Source organism: Palaemon carinicauda, chromosome 35, assembly GCF_036898095.1.
Source record: "Palaemon carinicauda isolate YSFRI2023 chromosome 35, ASM3689809v2, whole genome shotgun sequence".
Lineage (NCBI taxonomy): Eukaryota > Metazoa > Arthropoda > Malacostraca > Decapoda > Palaemonidae > Palaemon > Palaemon carinicauda.
In genome coordinates, this window is record NC_090759.1 from 68,967,306 (window position 1) to 68,992,788 (window position 25,483).

At 41.4% G+C, this 25,483-nt stretch overlaps 2 protein-coding genes across 3 annotated transcripts in view; one reads left to right on the plus strand and one right to left on the minus strand.

Moving 5' to 3' along the window:
* The window catches only part of LOC137627845 (vacuolar protein sorting-associated protein 26C-like), a 70,755-nt gene extending 54,035 nt beyond the window's left edge, over nt 1-16,720 (plus strand). The window contains exons 3-8 of one of the 2 annotated variants that reach the window (XR_011041230.1): nt 44-274; nt 684-842; nt 1,139-1,235; nt 11,144-11,269; nt 11,486-12,926; nt 14,077-16,720. Coding sequence is in view for 1 of the 2 variants with exons in the window: in XM_068359258.1 (XP_068215359.1) it covers nt 44-274; nt 684-842; nt 1,139-1,235; nt 11,144-11,269; nt 11,486-11,577 (705 nt within the window). In the remaining variant the exon portion in view is untranslated. Of the gene's footprint in view, nt 1-43; nt 275-683; nt 843-1,138; nt 1,236-11,143; nt 11,270-11,485; nt 13,086-14,076 lie in introns of those variants that run through there. The other variant, XM_068359258.1, reaches the window with a different exon arrangement.
* A 4,650-nt stretch (nt 16,721-21,370) lies between these two features.
* The window catches only part of LOC137627847 (protein lethal(2)denticleless-like), a 48,835-nt gene continuing 44,722 nt past the window's right edge, over nt 21,371-25,483 (minus strand). Inside the window, exons 7-8 of the mRNA XM_068359261.1 lie at nt 23,067-23,269; nt 21,371-22,573 (exon numbers count right to left, since the gene is read on the minus strand). Coding sequence (XP_068215362.1) covers nt 21,401-22,573; nt 23,067-23,269 — 1,376 coding nt within the window. The 3' untranslated portion in view covers nt 21,371-21,400. The remainder of the gene's footprint in view (nt 22,574-23,066; nt 23,270-25,483) is intronic.

Genomic DNA, 25,483 nt, shown 5'->3' on the forward strand with positions numbered 1-25,483 from the left:
TATTGCCACTTAACTGCTTTCATGATTTATTTCTTTTTTTCAGCCAATATCTCTCGTTAGTAACGTCATTGAAGTGTCAAAATCAGGAAAAATTCCGTCAGGTCAAACTGAGATTCCATTTGAGCTCCCTCTGAAGGCACGTGGCACAAAAACATTGTATGAAACTTATCATGGAGTTTATGTAACAGTACAGTACTCGCTTCGATGTGACATCAAACGAAGTTTGCTTGCGAAGGATGTTACAAAAGCTCTGGAATTTATTGTAGAACATAAGGTAAGTAAAGTTTAAAGTTTTAAGTTGTACAGTATGTTATAACTACTTCATGAAATAAATTCCATTGATTTTGAAGTGTGATTCTCTGTGTACAAAGTACAGCAACTTACTTACACTCACAATTAGAGGTTTTGATAACTGTAAATATAAGTTCTTTGCAAAGAAAAATGTTGCAAGAATCAAAATAATTCTGTCTCATAAGCCATTAGTTTTTAACCTTTAGATTAGAAAATATATCAAATAATTCTTGACTCATTGTTTTCTTCCTGGTGCTTAATTTAATTTTCTGAAGCACAAAAAGAATGTATATTGCAGTAGAAATATAAAAATAAAAGCCATTGATATTTGGACCATTATTCATTTCCTGTGAAACATCTAAATACAGCATATTTTCTTATTTCCCCTCTAGCCCAAACTTTCAGGATCTCTGACAAGTAAACCAGTTACTTTCGAAATTCGTCCGGAGACTTTGCAGAATGTTCGAGACCGTGCTCGTATTCCTCACTTTGTTGTAAGGGGTCATCTAGATTCTGATATATTTTGTCTCTCAAAGCCATTAACTGGTGAAGTAAGTAATCTTGATTTTAAACTACCTTTCATTTTTTACATTATTCCACTTGAATATATTTTCCTAGTTTTAATGTATGCTTAGAATGTTTTTAATTTGGTGAATAATAAATTTTTTCCCCATGATGTTATGGACGTGTGAGCACAGTACAATAGAGCCCTCTGTATTTTAATAATGCAGTACTGTAATGAAGAACTATTATAAGATTAATTTTTTCAGAGGTGAAATATTTATTAACAATGTGATTTTTACGTTACCTTTTAATTATAGTACAATTCTTCCCTTTGATTTCATAGCTTACTGTCTGTGAATGTGAAAGAGGAATAAGTAGCATAGAACTCCAACTTGTCCGGGTTGAAACTTGTGGGTCGGCTGAAATGAGCTCAAGAGAAGGTAAATACATTACTATGATGTCAATTTTAGGTCCTGAGAGAAATAAAAATTGAGAATCCAATGAAGATTCTTGTTTATGGTGGCTAACATTTTTTTTATGACATTTAATTTAGGAAGTTTATTCATTGAGGTGTAGCAATAAAAAGTTCAGTAATACTGTATAGTGTATATCAGTTGTGTGCAAACCTTTCATAGCAAGAGCCTTATCAGTGGGCCATGAAACATCAAGGGGGTGCCCCTTTTTAAAATACAACAGGGTTAATAAAAACAAACAAATTCATAATCCAACACAGGCAATTTAATGGGGAAAATGTTTGTGGTCACAATTTTGCTTTAAAATTCTTTTAAAGTCTGGCACAAGGTTGTTGATAGAAACTCTCATCACTCAATTTAGATTGTGTCCGACACCATGGACCTGTTGGAATTATCCTCATACATGAAAAACTCTGCTTGTAAGTGGAATAAAAAAAATAGAGAATAATTTGGGAGCAAAATTGAACATAAAGTGACTTGTAAAACTCTACTATGGTAGGGAGTTTAACATTTCTTTTGATGAATGATCAGCTTACATATCTATCAATTCAAGCTGTAATTCATCAGGTGCTGCATTTTCTTAAGCAAAGAAAGGAGAACTAAATAAGTAGAATTTAATCTCAATATGTTCAAAATCCTCAAACAATTTTTCAAATTCTTCAGTCAAAGTTCTCAACTGATCACTAATTTTTGTCCAAAATAGCTGCAGGCTTCTGCAGGCCACAAAGAACCCCGTGAAGGCTGCAGCTTACCCACTCCTGTAGTATAATGCTTATTAAGAATATTTTCCTTGCAATTTTAATATGCATCTGGCAATTTCAATTCCCTTTATTTTTATTGTGCCTTTGTTATTTATTTTCACACGTAAACTTCTATTTGTTCCATAACTGACATACAAACCAGGCTATTTAATAGGGGTTATTACTTTCGGCATAGCTGAAATGACGAGCCATTAGATTTTAACGGGGGTTAACTAGCGGGGGTAGGGAGGGTAGCTTGTTACCCCCCCCCCCACTCTCACACACCTGTGCTTGAGCTCACTTTGCTCTCGGCTCGGGTGGTAGTCGGACGTGTCCGCTTTCACCCTCGCCTCTCTGACAGCCATTAATGCCTTTTTGCTTTCTCTCCTACAGGTGTGTTTGTGAAGTTGGCCTCTGATATCATGCGTAAGTGTCCTGGATTACCCAACTGCCCTTGTGGTACGTTTATGTCGGCGGTCGAGACGGACCCTCACACCCTTTGTTCTTATTGTAAGGGCTAACGGTGTGATAGAACTAATAAGTGTGGTGAGTGTAGGGAGTGGTCTACCTCCCAGTGGGAGAGGTTTTCTCGGCGATGGAAGAAGTCCAGGCGGGATATTTCTCCTTCAAATGTTCTTTGAAAAGAGAAAATCCCAAGGACTCTTCTTCCGTTGCCCAAACCTCCTCCGAAGCTCCCGCTCGATCGATTTCCTCCGGGAGACCATCGAGTGGTAGCGTAGGCCATGGTTCTGTTTCCCGACCTCGGGGTTCGGGAGATAGCGTTGCCTCCCCTAACGAGGTAGCTCCACCTCCTCCCCCGGGGGAGGAATTAAATATTAATGTGAGTACTAATGATTTATTCCAGCTTTGGTCTTCCTTGGGGCTCGAAGGTTCGCCCTCCAAGGAAGCCTTGTTTGACATGATCCGGTTGGGTGCCGCTGTCAAGCAATCGCCGACTTTGGCAGAGGTTGATCCTCTGTCTAGCGTCGACGTTGTGGTGGCAGAGGCTTCCGATGCAGTATCTTCGACCTCTGCCACTGCTCAACCTGCTGTAGCTGAAGGCTTAGTTTCTCCCTCTGCTCAACCTTCGAGGGAGGAACTAAGTCCAACGGTCTCTCCTGCCAGTGATTCTCCCCCTCGGGGGAGTTCACTCACAGAGACTCCTCTTCGGAGGACTGCTGACGGTCAGCTCGCTGACCCAACGGCCCCCAGAGGGCGCATACGGCTTAAAGCTCGCCTTGCTCTTCGCCGGAGAGGACTTCCTTCACCTCACAAGGGTGTGAGGAGGCGCCTCTTCGGTTCAACGTCACCGTTGCAGTCCGACGCAGAGGAGTCTCGTCATCGATCTCTGACTGTTCCTGCTAAAACCCTGGACCTCTCTGCGGATCGTTCGCGATCCCCTTCGGTGGAAGGTCATCCTTATAAAGGACACGCCGACCTTCCACCCGTCAGACCTGCTGATCTGCCGTCACCGATCCTGGCTGCTGATGTGCTGTGGGCGCCTACCAATCGTGTTTTTGTGAAACAGGCAACGGTCCCTTCGGGGCAACAAGGGCGTATACGCAAATTGGCGCATACGTCCCTTACGCGCCAGCACGCACCTGCTGCCAACAATCCTGATAAAGCGCGTCATTGCTCACCTGCGCGCCAGCGCTCACCTTTGGCAAATGTTCCTGCTAAAGCGCGTCAGTGCTCACCTGTGCGCCAGCGCTCCCCTGATTGCCAGCGCGCCACTGCGCGCCTTCAACCTGCGCGCCAAGCACATCATCGTTCTCCTGCGCGCCAGCGCTCACCAACGTGCCAGTGCTCTCCTGCGCGCCAGCGCTCGCCTGCGCGCCAACGATCTCCTGCGCGCCCACGATCTTCCGATCTTCCCTACTTGTCAGCGCTCGCCAACGTGCCGTCGATCTTCACCTGCGCGCCACCCCTCGCCAGCACGCATTCGCGCGCAGTCACCCACTCGCGCCCACGCCCATCTCCCCAGCCTGATGTACGCACACATGCGTGCCCGCGTGCCCAACGGTATCATCGCCCACACGGGCTCTTCATCCTTATCCTGCGCGCCCGCACGAACATTCGCCCTTGCGCACGCAAGCGCACAATCTACCTTCTGTGCACCCTCTGGTGTCTCCGGCACGCGCTCCTACGCGCCATTGCTCGCCCGCGCGCCCCCTCGCCATCACCCTCGCGCGCATACCAACAATCGCCCGCGTGTGACCCTGGGTATTTCCCATCGCGCCAGCGCCAGCGCGATCGCCAATACCCTCCCACGCTCGAGGCGGCAAGGTCACCATCGCCAAATTTCCCCCCCCCCCCTCCCTCAGAAAGGTCCAGGGACACTTCTTCTCCATCTTTTTCTTTTCAGGCGAACCCCCCTTTGGAAACTCCTCCCAGGGATCGGTCGACCCCTTTCCCTCCAGAGGGAGTGTCTGACAGCGCAACCGTCAGCCAGCAGCCTTGGTTTGGGGCACTGATCAGAGCAGTCGAGCAGGCGTTTAAGCCTGTTCTCTCTGAGCTGGGCCACAAATCCTTGGCAGCTTCTACTCCCCTGAAGAGGAAAAGAGGAGTTTCAGACGTTGTAACTTCTCCGAGGACAAAGCTGTCTCCTCGTAAGGCTTTGAGGCAGGCCTCCTCACGCCCCCCCCAGACTTTTTCTTCCTCCCATTCAGACGAAGACTTCCCGTCCTCAGGGGAGTCACATGAAGTGAGGCATTCCCCCATCGCACCAATGAGGGAAACCCCACCTCGCGCTGGAAAGTCTTCTCGGGTAGAGGTGGAGAAGAGCCTAGCCCCGTCGTTGTTGGAGTCTTGCATCCCTCCTAGGAGGGAGTCGAAGGACTCCAAGACAGTACCAAAGTCTTCATCAAGACTTAGACCAGAGCCAGCCAGTCACTCGGAGAACGTCTGCAAGTCCCCCCCAAGAAGAGCCTTTGGGGACAGGAGACTTCTCTGCTAGTCCTTCAGGAGGAGAGCTGCAGGAGTCAGAACATGCGTTCTGGCAGGTTCTAACCCTTATGAGAACTCTCAATGGGTTTGTAGACCCAGAGATTCCTCCTCGAGAGGGCAAAGACACGGTCTTGGACCGAGTGTTTGGGACTCAAAAACCCTCGAAGGCCAGTGCAGCTTTGCCCTGGTCTCAAGGGGTTAAGAGTGCCAGGGTCAAGATCGAAGTCCAGCTCTCCGAGCTTGCCTCCTCCAGCCGAACCAGCGCTGGCAACAAGATTCTCCCACCTCCTCGTGTACAGCAGAGGAGCTACTTCGAGATCGTAGAGGAGCCTTGTTTGGTTCTTTCCCTTCACCATTCATTGGAAGAGCTTACCAGAGGAGTCCCTCTTGAGAGACTCTCCAACCGGCAGGTCTCATTCTCGGCAACTGAGATCCTTAGCCAGGACTGACATCAAGAAATTGGTTTGCAATAAATGGCAACAGCAATGGGATAGTCAAGATGGCAATAAAATGAGGGAAGTAACAAATCACATATCTCCTTGGAGGTATAATATGATGCCCCGAAAATGGGAGACGTCTCTTTGTCGTCTCCGTATTGGTCACACTCGGTTGACACATGAGTTTCTGCTGAAGGGCCAACACCAACCGTATTGTGACAACTGTTTAGTACCTCTAACAGTAAGGCATTTGTTGACCGAATGCCCCAATTATAACATCTTGCGGAATAGATATTTGTTTGAGGCTCGAGGTGAGGGTGGCAGGTTCATCCTTGCCAAGATTCTTGGAAATGATGTGTCCTACCATGCAAGTGGCATTTTTAGATTTCTTTCAGAAGCAGGTCTTCTGAAAAATGTCTACCTTTTATGACATTCAATTTTTATGATTTTAATTGAATACTCTTTAATTTTTATTTTATTTCATTTTTTACTTTTGTATACATAAATTGAATATTACCGGCATCAATGACCTTAGATGTCAGGATGCCTGAAAACTTTAAATCATTCATTCATTCATTCCTTAGCCAGGAGAAGGTGGCGAAGTGTGCCATGCAGGTCACTTCGTGGCTGGATATCTGGCTAGGGACCTTAGGTATCCTGATATGTTCGGAGGATTTATCCAAAGAATGTACCAGGAAAGCTATGGAGACCTTACTCTCGGGCACTCGCACGATCGAGTTTCTGCCCCACCAAGTCTCAAACTTGTGGGCTAACACCATCATGAAACGTCGGGATGCGGTGTCTGAGAGGTTCCATCAAAAGATCCCCAACACCGAGATCAGCAGGCTCAGACATTCTTCCGTGATGGGAACGAACCTGTTTGACCCTAGGGACGTAGAACAGTCCGGTGAGAGGTGGAGGAAGTCCCACCAAGACTCCCTCCTACTTAGGGATTTGACATCTAAGCCCTATAAACCTCCAGCACCCCAGCAGCCACGCCCTACCAAGACCACGAAACCGGCAACCGGCTGCAAAGACGGTGGTGTCAAAGCCCTTTCCTGTCAAGGACAAGAAACGCAAGAAGTCCTCCAGGGGAGGGAAGAATCCTAGAGGGAGCGGCCGAGGCCGCAAACGCTAGGATTGGCAGTCCCCCTGCATATGCACCAGTGGGGGGATGCCTACAAAGTTGCGCAGACAGGTGGCGGCAACTCAGGGCCGATTCCTGGACGATTTCCGTAATCAGTCAGGGATATCGCGTCCCGTTCACAACATCTCTACCTCCCCTGACGACGAATCCAGTGTCGTTGAGCTCCCTTGCTATGGGATCAGCAAGGGGTCAAGCCCTGCGGGCAGAAGTCCAGACCATGTTGAAGAAGGGCGCTCTCCAAGTGGTCCTCGACGGGTCTCCAGGCTTCTTCAGTCGACTCTTTCTTTTAAAGAAGGCGTCTGGAGGCTGGAAACCAGTCATCGACCTCTCGGCTCTGAACAAGTTTGTCAAGCAAACTCCATTCAGCATGGAGACCGCAGACACAGTCAGACTTGCAGTGAGACCGCAAGACTTCATGTGTACACTGGATCTGAAGGACGCGTACTTCCAGATCCCAGTCCATCCGTCTTGAAGGAAGTACTTGAGATTCAGCCTAGACAACAAGGTTTACCAGTTCAAGGTGCTGTGTTTCGGTCTCTCCACAGCACCACAGGTTTTCACCAGAGTGTTCTCCCTAATATCGTCGTGGGCACACAGGATCGGCATCCGTCTCCTCCCTTATCTGGACGACTGCCTGATCCTAGCAGACTCGGAATCATCCCTTCTTCAACACCGAGACAAACTTCTGGGACTTTGCCAGTATCTTGGAATCATGGTAAATCTCGAGAAGTCCTCTCTGCTTCCCACTCAAAGACTGGTATACCTAGGCATGATCATAGACACCAATCTCCACAAATCCTTCCCATCAGATGACAGGATAGCAAGGCTGAGGAGGGTCGCAAGCCCTTTCTTCAGACGAGAAGAACTTCCACCTCAATTGTGGTTACGTCTCCTCGGTCACCTCTCATCTTTGGCTCGTCTAGTTCCCAACGGTCGCCTCAGGATGATATACCTCCAGTGGCAACTCAAGTCCCGGTGGAATCAAGGTTACGATTCCCCGGACGTCATGACTTCCCCGAACGTCATGATCCCTATGGGACCTGCGGAACAGACAGACCTCCAGTGGTGGGTGACAGACGAGAACCTACGAAGAGGAGTGGATCTTCTCGTCCTCCCCCTGGATTTGATGCTGTTTTCGGACGCCTCAAATAAAGGGTGGGGGCCCACGTTCTGCACCACAGGACTTCAGGCCTGTGGTCAGAATTAGAAAAGTGCCTCCATATAAATCTGCTAGAGATGAAGGCCGTCTTCCTGGCCCTTCAACAGTTCCAATAATACCTGGTGGGTCACTCTGTGGTGGTGATGAGCGACAACTCCACAGTAGTGGCTTACATCAACAAGCCTTTAAGGTATCTTTTCGAAGCAGCTATCCCATCTCAAAGTAGAGATACTGAGATGGACCGAAGTCCACTCGATTCCACTATCGGCACGTTTCATTCCAGGCAAGAGGAATGTGCTCGCCGACAATCTGAGCAGAGCGTCTCAGATAGTGAGTACCGAGTGGTCTTTGGATCATCTAGTAGCCAACAAAGTCCTGACTTTGTGGGGGTCCCCGACTGTGGATCTGTTCGCGACAGCGTTGAACTTCAAGCTTCCGCTGTACTGCTCCCCAGTCCCGGATCCCAAGGCACTCTGGCAAGATGCCTTCCAACAACGGTGGGACAACATCGACATGTACGCCTTTCCCCCGTTCTGTCTGATGAGGAGGGTGCTTAACAAGACCAGAATATCGGTAAATCTTTCAATGACCCTCGTAGCTCCGCTATGGCATCACGCAGAATGGTTTCCGGACCTTTTGTAACTCCTAACGGAACTCCCGAGAGAACTCCCTCCGCGACATGAGCTACAGTACTCAGACAACCACATGCCAACATCTTCCACAAAGCCGTAGCTTCGCTACAACTTCACGCCTGGAGACTATCCAGCATCTCCTCGCTGAGAGAGGATTTTCGCAACAAGTTGCGATTAGGATGTCTGGACATCTGCGAAAGTCATCCGCATCTGTCTACCAGGCAAAGTGGAAAGTCTTCTGTGGTTGGTGTTGTGGAAGGGGTATCTCTCCACTCGATGCCACTATTCCAGCAATAGCCGAGTTCCTCGTGTATTTGCGGAAAGAAATGCGCCTTTCAGTCTTGGCGGTGAAAGTCTATCGCTCAGCCTTAAGTCTAGCCTTCAGGCTCAAAGGAATGGACATTTCCTCCTCGCTGGAACTTTCCCTACTCATACGAAGTTATGAACTTACCTGCCCTCAGTCGGAAGTGAGACCACCTCCATGGAACGTTGTTCGAGTTCTCAGGTCTCTTAAGAGACCTCCCTATGAAGCATTACGCCAGGCTTCAGATCGCCACCTAACTTGGAAGACGGTGTTCCTACTAGCTTTGGCCTCGGCCAAGCGAGTCGGTGAACTTCATAGTCTCTCTTATGACATCGCCCATTCAAGGGGATGGGGGGAGGTAACGTTCAAATTCGTCCCTGAGTTTATTGCTAAGACTCAGAATCCGGGGGTTCCGGACCCTCGGTTCGACTCCTTCCAGATTTCGAGTCTTCGTTCTGTAACAGATGGCCCTGACCATCTCCTACTGTGCCCAGTAAGGAGTCTGAGGCTATATCTCAAAAGAACGGCTGCAGTCCGTCCCCAGGTGCAGGCATTATTTGTGAGCACTGGGAGGACTAAGAGGAGGGTTACCAAGAACACCATCTCGGCATGGATTTGTAGGGTGATTCATCTGTCCCTGAATCCAGACCCTCCTCCGTCACGTCGCCCTAGAGCACATGATGTCAGGGGCGTAGCTACGTCCCTGGCCTTGAAGAGAAATTTCTTAGTGACGCAGGTTCTTCAAGCTGGGGTGTGGAAGCGTCAGACGACCTTCACAGCCCACTACCTGTAAGACGTTACCCACAGGAGGCTCGATACGTTTTCTATTGGCCCTGTGGTGGCTGCACAACAGCTGGTTTAAAACCTCAGGCTCCTTAGTGGACAAGTAGCAGAAGGTTGAGGGCATTGTTACCCGGTCTTAGTTTGCATGAATGAAAAGGTTTGTCTGGACCTTATTCTTTTCTTCATCTTCCCCTCTCTTGGGGAAAGCAGCATCCTGGGTTCTCTGCACAGCTGACCTCAAACCACTGCAGGTAAACCATGTTTCCTTGTGTTCCTAGTATTAAGCTAATACTGTCACGTCCCCATACCCTGACAAGGTGGTATTGGGAGAGTCCTAGCCTAAAGTTTCCATCTAAAGGACTACAGGTCAACTTCCTAGGACGAGTCACACTTTATTATACCTTCACACACAGCTTACGTAGGCCGCAGTCATTGAGTAGCATGGTTCTAGCAAGGTGCAGGTACTCCTTATTGAGTGCTGACACACTCAAATATTGAGTCCCCGGGCAAAGCCAAAAGCCATTACTGGCCGTGACTTTCCACCCTTCCTAATGGGTGAGTCACCCCTATTAAATAGCGTGGTTTGTATGTCAGTTACGGAACAAATGACAAATTCGTAGATGATTTGTATTTTTCCTAACTATACAAACCTTAGCTATTTAATCAAACTTGCCTGCCAGCCCTATCCCCCTTGAAGTCCTACCTCAAGCAAAGTGAGCTCAAGCACAGGTGTGTGAGGGGGGGAGGTTAGCAAGCTACCCTCCCTACCCCCCGCTAACTAGCAGTGGGGTAGTAAACCCTCGTTAAAATCTAATGGCTCGTTATTTCAGCTACGCCGAAAGTATTAACCTCTATTAAATAGCTAAGGCTTGTATAGTTAGGAAAAATACAAATCATCTACGAATTTGTCATATAATTAGGGCCTGACAACTCTTCTAATACCACCATGTGAAGTAATTTACAATACTGTAATGTAAAATACTGTAGCTTTATTTGTGCAGTATCATGTAAATGTTTTATAATAATGTGAAATACCATGATTTTCATTGTGCAGTATTGTGTGATTTTTTTTATTTTTTAATAAAGTAAGAAATTAAGATTTAAAGGAGCATTTTATAGTACCAGCTTACTGAGTAATACAATGTAGGGTTGATAGCATGCATTTATGATAAGGATGGTAGGCCTACACTCTGTGTCATATATTTATTTATATGACTTTAGCAAGTCACTTTCTTTTCTTTAACTTTCAGTTTTGATGAATAACACCATTTAAAAGTGTTAAAAATGAGATTTGCCATCATATCCATGTTATTTTCATATCCAAAAGGCAATTTTAAGGTCAGCGTAGATTCAGTGACAAAATTAAGGGCGAGTTAAATGTGATGTATGGAATTTAGGCCAAGCAATGGAGCCGATGAAGCCAATCAGCATCTTGGGAGGGAAGTGTTGGGAGGTAAAATTGGCAGCTGAGCAAACAGAGGAAGCCAGCTCTGTTGAAATTATGGCAGCCATAAGATGGTGGTGATGTAGATCAGTTTTCACTTGTGCTCAGCATTTTGAATCTTGATATGTTATTTTATCTTAGATTACAGAATGTTTCAGAAATGCAGGGAAGGAAAAAAGCTAATGCTGCCATACTACAATTTAATCATTTTTACTGGGGGTATCCGAGATGACCTAATTTTATTTATTTTAGATTCTCATACCTTATATGGTTTTCTTTACAGCATCCGAGATTCAAAACATACAAATTGGAGATGGTGATGTTTGCAGAGGTATTTCTATTCCTGTGTATATGATATTCCCTCGGTTATTCACTTGTGTGACAACAACAGCCCCAAACTTCAAGATTGGTAAATTCATTTTTATTTGTACATTTCTTGTACTGTATTTACATTTGGGCTTGATTTATTCATCCATTGCTTGAAATATTGTACAATAGTATTCATTAGACCTCTTAGTAATAACATTTTAATTTACTCAACATTTAGTGAATATAAAATTTCTTTTTTTTCATTTATTGACTTGAATTAGCTTTAAGTAAACTCATTATGATGTCTTTTTTTCAGAATTTGAGTTGAACATCGTGATCATATTCGATAATGATCATTTAGTTGTGGAAACCTTTCCCATCAAACTTACAAGAGATATAATTGGCTGAAGTTACTTCACCTTGGGGGAGGGGTGGATTTTCTTCTTGTGTACATTTGGTGAGTATAATATTTTTGTAGCAAGAACATTCCATAATCCCATGAAACGGTAAAATTTTGTGAAGTCAGCTCTGTATTGTGTACCGAGATACAATTCCAGTGCTACCACAAGACGGTTCCTTGTCAGTACCTTTATACATATTATAGTGATGATACGGACTCCAGACAGAAAGCATAATGAAGAAAAGTGTGTTACACTTAACTATTAAGTTAAAACCAACCTTGTTATCCATTATAGCCCATTTATATATTTTTTGCAGGGAGAGTGTATGTTAAAGAAATTCATATCCTCAAAAATATTTCACTTGTCCCAATTCATTCATTGACCAAGTCAGTGGATGCATAATGGTGCAAATGTAGTTTATATTATGGTTGTGGCATGTTGAATTATAATAAGGCAGCTAATATAGGCTACATAAAAATGAAGATGGTGATTTTGCCAATTAGAGAAACTTAGAATTCTGATAGCAAGACTGACAACAGTAAATGTCTGTTTAAACTGGACATAAAATACTTGCAAGCTTTGCCATTAAGATTTAAAAATTAAAATTTCTATCTTCTACTTAGGTTTTGACAGTAAGTGATTATTGATATTAAACAAAATAAGTTTCATTAAAACCCTTTAATCATACAATTATATTCTTGTATTTTGGTCCTCTGATGGTCCCAGATTACCCAGTATTTTGCTTGATGAACAAAAGGAAGTCTCAATATGCATGTGCCTTGTGGATTCTTGATTATTTATCTAAGGTAAAATAAATATTACAATTAGAGTTCCTCCATTACTTCAAAAAGCTCTTTTGCATATTTTCCCGATTTTTTTGTTTTTGAGAAATTGTTGTTACAGCACTTCTCAATAATTAATTTATCATTTATTCCAGCTTTTTTCCACTCTGGCCTTTTCATAGTTAGAAAAACAATTTCTGATATCAGGTATTTTGCAATTGTGGGTAACATCACTTAACTTTCCAGCTATCAGGTACATATATTTGCGAGTAACCAGGAATCAGTGTACAAGCAAAAATTTGTAATAAAATTTTCATCAGTCCGTGAGCAAATATTTTGCTTTGCCGTAACAAGTTCTGCAAGCATGACGTTTTCAATTACTGCCACACTGATTTTAAATGAGACTGTGTTCACTCCTAATGAGCCATTATGATAATACAGTTCCAGTGCCATTGCTACACCTTGAAGAGCTTTATTGAGCAAGAACTGTTCAAGAGAACTTGATGGTAGCAGTGCCCCAGTCGTTTTCTAGTAGAAGCTTTACTAGTTTTTCCCAGTCCATGGGGTTTTTTAGGTCATTTATGAGCAAGAGAGGAAAGGGACAAATATTAAATTAAATTAATGAATTTAATTAAGTCAAACCGTAGTTGTGATCATATCATGGAAGGCAAGGTCGAGAACTAGGATCGTATATAATAGATAAACGTGACTAAAATATATAGGGAATCCAAGTAATAATGAATAATGTTGGCTCCGGGGCTCAACTAAAAAACTCGACCGAATGGTAATGAATAAAAACTACTCCCGGGGATCCCGTAATGGAAGTCTTTAAACATATATATATATATATATATATATATATATATATATATATATATATATATATATATATATATATATATATCTATATGAGGTCCGTGAAATGCGTGACAGGGGGGGGGGATCTTAAAAGGGTCCGTGAAGTGCGGGACCAAGAGGGGGAAGCCCGTACACAACTTTAATATTAAATAACATAACAAGGTACCACGGAACGAATCGAAAACTCCCCGCCGATCGTCGGCCAAACGAGCGACGGAAAGAAAACCACTACGACCGGGTAGAGTAGTGGGGAAAAGTAATGTACGTTAATGAATAATAATAGAATGCCTGACAGAACAACGGGAACCGCCCGTGCAAAGCGGATGCCCCCGGGAGGAGTACATAGGCGCTTATAAGATATCGGCGGGAGGAGGCTAGGAGTAGGTTGGCTCCGAGACGATATCAGGTATACCAACCTGCCAGACCCACGAGTGATATGATCACGCGGAAAGACTAATAACACTTTAAAAAACATAACACATGGTAAATAAGAGAGGAAGGCATGCTGGATGATATAATAATAAAATTAGCTATAAATCAATCGTAAAACAAACGAGTGACGTCACTGGCGTGGATTGTCTAGTAGTAGTACGAGGTAGAACGGCACCTCGCTTTTCGGGGATTTTGACAGGAGATATCTAAATGGTGCGAGACCTCTGGTTGTGATTTATCGCGCCCCCAGTATTATACCGACACCTTATACAGGTGAGCGATCTGGGTTCAACCTGGCATTCCCATGCAATTTTTTCTCTGGTAATATATAGCAGTTATATACCTTAGAAATGGTGCTTTAGGAGCCTTTCCCTGCGCGACACGGGTCTCTCGTCCAGAAATAGATTTTTCCTTCGTCAAAATCCCTTTTTTAGGTCATTTATGAGCAAGAGAGGAAAGGGACAAATTATTATGCAGTCTTGCATGTTTTACAGATCAGCTTTATACTGTACACATATGATCAGTCCCAAGCCCTCTTTCTAAAAGATAGAATAAGGGAAGATTATCCAGTGAGTGCTGATGTCTGAAGATATAACCTGTAGGTAGATACCTCATCCCAAGTTTTAATAGTGTGTGGTGGCTTTTACTAGTGAAATCCATGGGGCTATAAGAACTTGAAGATTGATTCACTGATACTACCGGCATCCAAGCAAGAAGACTAGTTGTGATAACTGACAATTTGATGACAAAAGCACACCTGCACATTTTGGGTGACATTCGTTAAAAAGACCTGAATCAGTTGGTGATCAGGATCTTTCATACTGGTTAAAGTAAATGCAGCCAGCATATTGCAATGTAATATCTGATTATCTTAGAAGGGGGTAATCATGGTCTACTGTTAAAAGTGGTTTCTGAATTTAAAGGTATGCAAAGCTCTTTGATCTAGTGGTTCTGGGAGAGTCCAAATTCTCTGGCTACATAGTGGTAATTCCTGACTCAGTACAGTGTGTCAGGGGAGAAAATGGTTCCTTGCAGCGCAAGATCTTTTTGCGGGTGGAAGCAACTGGGGTCAGCACAGTGCCAAGGTTTGTTCCAGAAAGATACAGGATAACAGATGGTCACAGCAGGGAAAATATCTACTGATAGAATGGTCTCTGAACTAACAAACAATGATGCTTAAAGTTACTGTGTAGCAACATTAGGAGTGGTTTGTAGATCAGTATTCAAGTATGAATGAAAATTCTCAAGCAGCAGCCTTTCCTTAGATCTCATTCCAAATACCTGAGTAGGTTATTCAGTAAGGATTCAGAAGGAATTTTGCATAGTATCCAATCTGACATCCCACAGAAACTTTACTATTAACATCTATCTGGGTCCAATTGAATCAGTTCCATTTATCAGGTTAAAGAGATGGCAGTTCAATCATTTCCAATGTACTTATTATTGCCAGTTATCCAATTGTAAGTCTGCACAAAAAATTGCCTGTCCACCAACACAGTATGTAGATTCCCTATCACAAAATTTTGATTACATAGTTCAACATGGGGTCTTGATGTTCAAGGTGCTTACTCAACACTTTGTAAAGAGACTAATCTATAGGGTTTTCAACCCTCCTAATTCCAATTCTCTCTCTCACAAAGCCTTTAGGAAGTTTCTCTGCTTGATTTCACATTGAAAAACCTTTTTATCCGACATTTTAATCTTTGAAGCGAGTTGGCAAAACCCATAATGTCTGAAGATCACACCTCTTATGGGGATTGCTGTTTGCTCATGCTTTCGTAGCAAGACTCAAATGACCAGTATCTGGAACTATCAAAGAACTTTTGGACGTCCTTTCTTTGTCTAGCCTCTCTATTAGCGATGGGGATATTCTAGTGAGTGGTTTAAGGCTCTACCTGCTTAGTACTATAAGCCATAGCAGTGAGGCCTTTAGGCTGTGTCAACAGGCTAAAAGAACATCATGACCTCTACTTCCCTTAAGCAGGCATTCTTCAGAGATTGTGATAATGTGAGGGATAGTGAAGCTGAACAGGTAAGAGCTAAGTACAAGAAGGTGGAGCACGCTTTAAACATAACTTAGGTTATTCTGATTTACACGCAAGTTTTGTAATGCCAGTCCCTTTTGCTCTTTTTCTGGAGATATTACTTATAAATGGTATGCATATGCTGTACATGTTTCAACTGGTAGTTGCAGCGTGTGATGTTGCCTGGGGAGGGACTTTGAAATTCATCCTCCTTCACATCTCATCTCATTTATTGCATAGACTTATGTCATTTGATCTGTGTTTCATGTCGATGTTAAGTATACAGTAATCCAAAAATCTCTCTTTATGCAAATTTAGGAACTATCAAGAGACTTGATTTCATAACCAAATCATACAGTCATAAAGTTCATCACAGGATTGTTCTGCATCCTGACCTTCCTAAACTGTAATTCAGGTAAATACATGTTTGTGGTTGAAATTAAAGCTTTTATAATGCAATTCTTCTTACATGCAAATCTATTACTTAGTTAGTACCCTCCTTCCAGACCCACAAGTTCTGTTGCCTCACCTTCTTCATATAAATTTAGATTATTGGTTGAAAAACATCCAAGGATCTACAAGGCACATGGTGAACTTGAGAATACTAGTGTTGCAATTTTGGTATAATGGATATAAAGTATGATTAATGGGTTACAAAATAAAGACATTAATAATTATTTCTGATTTACATATGCTGTTAAAGAAAACAATTATGCACCAGTGTTTCTATGTGTGGCATGCATACAATAGAAGACAACTTTTTTTTATTGAACATTGTGATTTATTGAGAGCTTTTTGTGTGGCTCAAGTGATTTCTGAATAAAAAATACTGGTAAAAATGTGTCAATGCCAGTGGGTAGATTGACTGCCATATTGACTATAGGGTATATTTTTATAATTGATGAATATATGATTGTTTATTTCTAAATGCCATATTAACCAATGGATGTCTTAAAATTTAGATAAATATAAAGTTCTGTTATTTCCAATTTAGTTTACTCTCACTTTTCCATCTTTAATAGGGTATAATTATTATTGAAATGCTACCTTGGTAATTGTAGTTTATTTGCTCAATTTATTTTCTATTACAATATTTATTGTTTGATTATTTTGTTCACACAGATAACTATTGATAATAACATTTTTGAGAAAGCTGATGAAAATATATTACATTTGTTCCTGCATGTATATATACCTTTCTTCCTTTAAATTATGGAATGCATTCAGTGGAGCTGGAACTGCCTATGATTTTGTTAAAGCTGTAGGTAATGACAGGTGCCACTATTATGCACATATTGTTATGGCCTGTAACAAGACTATCAATTATTTATCTTTTATTTACAGTTGAATTTTTGTACACTGGCTTTGTTTGCCATTATTGAAACAAAGCTGAAGGTATATAAATGCTAAAGAAAGGATGGAAGATGCAACCATTTTATAACTAAAATGGTAGTCGATACTCTCTCCCTCTGCCTTTATAGAGGGCATGATTATTCCCGGTTATCCCTGTGTAGATCGTGGCAGGCGCTCACTTTAAGGAGGAAAAGAATGTCTAAGGACTCTTCATCATTATCCTTGGCAATACCTAGGCTGATGCTGAAGAAGCTCTACAGCTCTTTTCTTCCACCATTGAGATCACAGGCCACTGAATATATTTTTACCGGCTGCCAACGCAAGAGCCCGTGTCTTACACAAGGTGAGACAATCTTAACACTCTTCTTTGTCTACATCTTTTCCCATCGACCCTAGCGGTGCTACTAGTGAAGCCTTAGGCTAGCCAAAGAATGAGTTTTGAGTCGCCGTCCCTATGTTGATATCAATAGTGCCAGTATCTACAAGGCCAAATAGAAGCCTCCATTGCTTGCACCTGTGCGAGTAACCCCAGTACCATCAGTGTTTATCAGGCACAAGAGGGTGCCCCCAATACTTGCCCCAGTGCCAATGAAACTAATGTCTGGAAGACAGAAGAATGTGTCCCCGGTGCCTATCACCGTTGGAACTGTGACTCCCGTACTGATCCTTATACCAGTGAACCCAGTACCTGTGATGGCTTCTCCAAAGACAGTGTCTGTGCTCCCAGTGTCAGTGATACTGCCAACCGTTTTCCTGGTGACAGTGGCCCCAGGGGTGTAGTTCCTGTCAGAGCAACCCCTGCAGTTGCTTTTTTTAATGATTCATTGTCAATGGTATTGTAAGCATCAACTCCTCTGCACTTGGGGTTTGAAAGGAACTCTGATAAGAGGAAGAAGGGAGTGCTCTCTTCCTGGCCTCCTGATTCTGGCATTTCTTCTTTCAAGAAAGTCCAAGGAGGCAGATTACAAGAAGTTTGAAGTTCTGTGGGACTTGTGGCAATCGGTGAGGCGGATGGCTCTCGACCTCATGGCCCAGTTGTGTGACAGGAAGCAGAATTTTCCCTCAGAAACAAGCCAATCTTAAACATCTTGACTCTCTTCCATGCAGAACAGATCAAAAGCACCTTCAAGAAGTGGAGAAAGGACTCATGACTCCCTTATCCAAAGATATCTACAGTTCCAGAGCCTTCTACCTCTAGAAAGGATGAGGACCATGCTCTTCTATTTAGTGCCCCCAACCTGGCCATGCCAGGAAAGGAGACCGAGGACACCAAGATTGGCGAACCTATCCTCAAGCTGCTGCGAGTTGGGGATGCCCGTCAAGACATTGGGCGACATGACAGCGACATGGCGTAGAGAGTCAGTGTGTTAAGTGTCTTTTGGGACGCACACCGACTTCCTTTCATCAGTTCTTATGCTCCTCTTCACTTTCTACCAGACGACATTCCCGACATATACTACGGAATTGACGTAGGCCCTCATCCTTACGATGAAGTTTAGGTGGTGATGGTGAATAACTTGCTGGAAATTGTCCTAGACAGGTCTCCTCGTTTATGTGACCATATATTTCTGGTGGAGAAACTGATGGCAGATGAAGACCTGTTATCGATCTCTATAGAATAAGTTAGTTTTATCAACTCCATTCAAGATGGAGATGGTAAGCACGGTCTGTGCTGCCCTGAGGAAGCACGATTTCATGTGCTCTTCCAACCTGAAGAATGTATTTTCAAATATTGATCCATCCTTCCGGCTTAAAATATCTCCGCTTTATCCAACAGGAAGTTGACTACCAGTTTAAAGTCCTTCGGAGTGTCCACTGTTCATCCTAGTCTAGGCCTGGGCCCATTCGAATGGAATTTGTATTCTAGGGTATCTCAGTAATTGGTTGATCCAGTTACTTAGGATCTAGACAAATTTCTTGCCTTTTATCATTATCAATCAGAAAAAGCAAAGTCTTGCAACCAAGGATGCCTTTAATCGTTAGAAAAGCTCGTTCCTCACAGGCGTCTTGCGTAGAGATCGTTTCAAGGGTGTCTAATGCGATACTGGTCAGCAGCCTCTGATCCTCCTCACCTTCAGGTTCCAGTAGAACAAGCGGTGGATGCTCTCCAGTAGTGACTGAATGATGAAAACCTCACCAGGGGAGTTCCCCTCAACTCTCCACCTCCAGAGATGTTGCCGTTCACAGAAGAGTGCCGTGGAACGAGTTTTCCTCGCGACTGTGGTCTAAAGACAAAAGGAGTCTGCATATCAAACTGCTGGAAATAATCTGCGTGAGAACACTCCTGTATAAATACCTAAGCCATCGACATGTTTTCCATAGTGCTAAGGAGGATCTGATATATCCCTAGCTTCGTGAGCCTTGCCCAAGTAAAATCTCTAACTCCTTTCCTTGTGGGTTTAGGGGCAAATAATGATCTTGGAAAGCTAGAAAGAACTGATATCTTGTTATCAATTCTTGATCCTCCTGGTGCTACAAGAAGTGTTTGAAGTGCAAACCGGGAGCCCTGTGTCCTCTTTCAAGATGGCTTCTCTGTCCTGCGTGGGCTCCAAACTGCTAAGTTATTTTGATGTTCTCAGGACCTATCCAGAAAAAAGCTGCAAGAGTCAAAACTGGTATTGTGGGCTGTCACAAACTTGGGAACAAGAACAAGGGAGACAGAATTCTGGATCTGGAAGTACAGCAGCTGTTGAGCAGGCAGGCTTTGTAGGGTAATACAAACTTGGGGTGAATATTAATCAGTCAGTTCTGGAGCAGCACCACAGGCTTGTTTCGTACCTTGTCTTAAAACTCAACCACTGATGAGGCACACTTCTAGTAGGTTTGGTTTGCACACACCCGCCTTTATTAGATGATGCACAAGAAATGTGGATTCTTTTGTAAATATTACACAGAAAAGGCTGCTGCATTTAAGTTAATTGATATAATAAGTTGTCAGTGCAAAAATCAAAACCACCAGTTAGGCAGAGCCAGTCACACCACTGTTCAGGAGTGATAAAATTTCATTTAATTACAATACCCTCTTACCAGTTTGGTTATCTCGAGTCCAGCTTTCACATGCATTGAAAAGAATATTTAAATTTGCTTATCTCTGTTTAGCCTTTACATACACCCATTGCAAACTGCCATTGGGAAAAACCAGGAGTTTTTACAATACTACCCACCAGACAAATGTCTAGTTTCTGCACAAAGTGATTAAACAAATTTAGTTTCAGGAAATCTTGTAAATAAATGTACTTACATGGTAAAGTAATTTCACAATTATAAGCATCCATTATTTATTGATTGACTAAGATATGATCAAACTATCACAACAGAAATATTTCAAGTGACTGGTGAACTTAACCAATATTAAAATATTAATAAATAGAAGTTCCAAATTTAATGTAATTTGAGATCATATGCTACTTCCAATAAATGCTTTTAATACTAAATTGAATTACAGTATTCAATGAAACTATACGACTAAACAAAATAAAGGAGAATATGAAGTACACGATCAACTACTGACCCTACCAAATTCAAGTGTCGACTCTCTGGTCTTGTAAAACTTTTTAAAATAATTACACATCATGCCCCTATCCTATAAGGTTCATGTGATTTACGTTCCTGCGAATCCATAAGCATTAAATTTTTAGATATAATTAAAAATATAGCATCCATTGCCACCAAAACGGTTATAATTGTAAACGATCTCGGGTAGTTATAAAGTATGGGGATTACATTGTTTGGTAAATGAAGAAAACCTGTTAAGTTGGGCTTGTCAGTACTCAATATCTTTGCTTAGTAAAATAATTACTCCCATATTTAACCATACATCATTAGTAAACTCAACAGTAATTACCACAAAAGCATTTTCTATAAAAAATTTAGTTTTCATATTTGTAAAATGCATGATACACTAAGAAAAACTCATGTAGCTAAGAGTGCATGAGAAAGTAACCAAATGAGTGCCAACATCTTGAAGAGTCAAATGCATGAAATAAAATTATACTGGGATGAGATCACATAGGAAATGAATATGTACAAAGTATGGAAATGAGAACCTTGCCAAAGTTATAGATAAGTTAGCACATTCATTGACAAAGTAGATGACTGTAGGAATGAACATGGATTTCCAGTAGATTACTAGCAAAGTTAATGGTTAGGACTGAACGGTACAGTAAATACTATGGATCCCTAAATCTCTAATTTAAAATTTTGGGAGACATTCAAAATGGCAGAAATTATCTAAAAATTATGGAAATTATCTAACCATCACTATTGCTACATACTATACTACATTTCTTAAATGAAACAAAATTAGTGACTATAATAATTTGAACAAGACTTGCTGGCCTGTAACTTTGGTAATTTAGTTTGGCAGAAGGAAAGTTGGCCTTCAAACCTTTATACTTGAAGGTTTCTTTCTTTTAATCTGAAGAATTTTTTTCTGTCGTCGATGGGGAACCAGTGATCCAATTCTTCCCAAATTTCCCTTATCAGGAACTGCAGAAAACTTTAGTTTTCTCTGATGGCCAAAATTTGTTAGCCAATCTGGGTTTCTTTTCTTTTCCTTTGGAGTTTCTGGTCGATTATGTGGTGAAGAACCATCTAATACATAATTTGGTAGGTTTGCTGTTGGCGATGAAAGACTTCCAAATCTGAAAGGCTTTGAGGGAGTCAAGTTGTTTAACTCGAATTTTGATGGAACCTTGGTGGTAATTCTACAACTATCAAGAAGATCATCATCATCCAACATTCTCTTGACAATGTTTGTGACAGGCTTCCTAAAACCAGTGTGTAAGGCAACTTTATCCCCATCTTCTATAGGTTTGACGCACTCATTCATTTCTGAAGTTTCTTCATTGCACACTTTACGACTCCTGCTCTCTTCATCTTCTTGATACTTCAACATCTTTGCCACTGTAGGTGGAGGAGAGTCTACAGTATTAACTGAAGCTGACAAACACAAAACTTTTTTGGGAGAAGAATTAGGGGATTTCTCCTTTTTATCCTTTTCGACATTTTCCTGATCTTCAGTCAAAAGCTCGGTTAACTTACGTTTTAGGTTGGCCTTCTTACTTTCACTTACTGTCATTGGTTGATCACTTGATGATTCTTTAGAGCCTGGTGTCTTGGCAGTAGCAAGCCACTGCAGTAATGTGTTCCTCTCACCCGTTTGAGGAGTGCGCGGAGTCCCCTTAGTTTTCCCTTTATGACGGTGTCTTGGGGTTTGTTGCTTTGGTGTAACAGCATATGCCTGAGGAGACATAGCAGCAAGGCTTTCCTTGACATTAGAACCTGAAGGGGTCGCAGGGAAAGAAACACTTGCTTTAGAAGAACTTGGAGTCACAGGCAGTGGAGGGATAGAATCCTTAGACTCTTGTGTACTATTTGTATTTGAATGTTCAGGGGAGACTTCAATTTTAGATTTTTCAGTCTTTTCAATTAATTTATCAGAATAATATGCCTCAGACACTCCACGAGTATTCAATCGCTCCTCAAAGTCATCGTCATTTACATTTTTCCTTCGGAACACACGTAGTTTCATATCGTCAGCACAAGTTACAATCTGGAAATGGACATATTGTAAGTAAAAATATTCTATAATAGCCATATTTTAATATATACACATTTATTTAAGGCTAAAAATTACTGTAGTTAAAATTAATTTAAAGATAGCTTTTAGATATTCACAAAACTAGATTTTGAAGAAAAAAAAATTAAATGATATAATATTCTTTTGCATACTAATTTAGTACAAAAGAACATAGCCTACTTTAAATGCATCTTTTTCAAGATACACAGGTTAAAAACAAATTTTCTGTCAATTCCATGTCTAAATCTACAATCAATTATCCCTCATATTTCTTTAATAAAATAATTTCCTTAAGGATATGACATCACATGATGAGACCATAAAAATATCAATGCCACTTAAAACAGTGACCATGAATTTACCTATGACCTAAGTTTACACTACACATGATTTGGAATGTACATCCACTTTGAAATGTACTGAAGCTTGCATTGCACATTACTCTAATTGTACTTAAAAGTCAAACCTTTTCATCATCTACGGGACACCATCCAACGGAAGTAACTTCTGCAAAATGCCCAGTGAGTTTTGCCACAGGTTCTCCTGGTTTATCAGTAAGCCAGATATAGGCATTGTTGTCACTGGAACCACTCAGAAGGTATGAACCACAAGGACTGAGACATGATTTCACAAAGTAAGTTGAATTGACATGTCCACTGTATTCTGCAACTGGAAAGGAAACATGGTTATGTTAACTTACTACTATATGAAGTATACAGATAACATTTTATTTTACATTCCCCTTTGTATAATCATTCCCATGCATTTGTCCGATGATGAAGGAATGAAAAATGCACTGCTATGTGTAATTTCTAATATTAAACTAATAAAACTCCTTGAGCATGCTATATTTTCATAAATAGTCAGCCTCTGTCTTCGTAGTTCTGATAATCCACATATTTAGTTTCAATTCTTCGCAGACCTTCCCAGCATCATCCTGGTTAGGAATGCTGTGCAGTGCAACGTTATTAACCCACTCCTCTTTCTATTTTAACTCTCCTGTTGTACTGTTTACTAACAAATCCATGTAGTATATAAAAAAAAAACGGGTAACCTATTCCTTGGAACATCGGAAAACGGTAGAACTACATTGTGGGACTAGTATCAATAGCTTATCTGGTATTTTAAAGAAACAGTAAATAAATACTGTAAGTACTCAAGTAAGAAAAGTTGCTTACTGGAAAAGCAAGTGTAAATATATAAAAAGGACTTTTTAGCAATAAAACAAATTTTGATTAAAAATTTTGAAGAAATTTTATATTCTCCCGGCCAAAAATGCAAAAAACTGATTTTTCCTAATTCCAAGCCAGAGGTCGAGCTCCTTGATTTGGTTCTTATTTAATTATTGCATGCTTGAATAATTTTCTTTTAGATAAATTATGTTATTTCAAGGAAGAAAAATAATGAAATTAGAATTTATATAGAATTTGTTAATCGATAACTTTTATTAGTTTACCAAAAAATGTATTTTTTAAAAAGAAAGCTCATTAAACTTGCCATCACATGATGAAATTGAAATATATTCAACTATACTATATGTCAAACAAAAAATTAAATTTCCCTTTATAGCCAGTTAGCTCGTTTATAAACTCAAGACGATGTCAATGTCAACCGTTTTTTCTTCCTGACCACTGATTTTTTTTTCACATTGTAAAGGAATAAAAAGTACATGGTGAATATTTTTAACATCATATTTAAAAATTTTAAGCTTATTTGAATAATAAAGAAAATGTTTCCAAATACTTATTCCAACTGAAAAAATTTTAAAAATAATTTATTTTTCTTGACTATGAATAAAAAGTACATGGTGAATATTTTTAACAACATATTTGAAAATTTTAAGCTTATTGAATAATAAAGAAAATATTTCCAAATACTTATTCCAACTGAAAAATTTTTAAAAATAATTTATTTTTCTTGACTATACACAGTCCTTTCAGCGAAACTGGATACGGCTGTTAAAGACCCTTCCCACCTGACACACTGCTAAGCTCCCCCTTTGACCTTAAACCTACGACTTGTGAAGTGGTTGAGGCAAGAAGTATAACTTAAGGACTAAGGTCTGTATAGTTAGGAAAAATAAAAGTCTAAAAATTTCCTATGTGCCCCAACACGAATACAAAACTTTGTTCTTTAATAGGAAATGTTTTCTTAGAAGTAAGTTCCTATAACCAAACTAGCCAATTTAATTTCCAGGTAAAATGTCAAAACAATTTGGTCCTATACAGGAGAGAAAGTGATGATTCCTGTCAACATCCTCACCTAGGTATGAAGGGGAGGTAGGTATTAGGCAAAGTAACTACCACGGACTGATGGTCATTTATGAGGAATGGGTTTGTATACATTTAGTCATGCTCCCCCTCACCTAGGAGGATGGTGAATACTCCTAAATAAGACTAAATTGTTAAGAAAAGTCACCTAGGAGGATGGTGAATACTCCTAAATAAGACTAAATTGTTAAGAAAAGTTGCTCAATCACGTGGCTTGCCCGCATCACATGTCCAATCCAGCAAATAACGAAGCGACTGCTACACCTTAAGGGAGGGAAAGAAAGGTAAAAGGTGTAGTAGAAGACCATAAAAGACCGATCCCATTGTGATGGGTCACACCTTGATTGCTCAAACAGTGATGTAGCGAATAGAGGCTGGTGGAGATATGCAAGGACTGGATAGCAGAGATCGTGTTGTGGGATCAGTGTCAGATTTTGGTACAGTGTTGCTCCTCCCTTGAAACCCTACAGAGGAATCGGTCAAAATCCCTTGAAACTCTGCTCAATTGTTCATCTTGCACATTAGTGATTATACATATTTCTTCTCTTTTCAGTAGTCAGGCATCACCGCCAAAAGTTCAGCAATAGGCGACGTGATTTTGTTACCTCAGTCA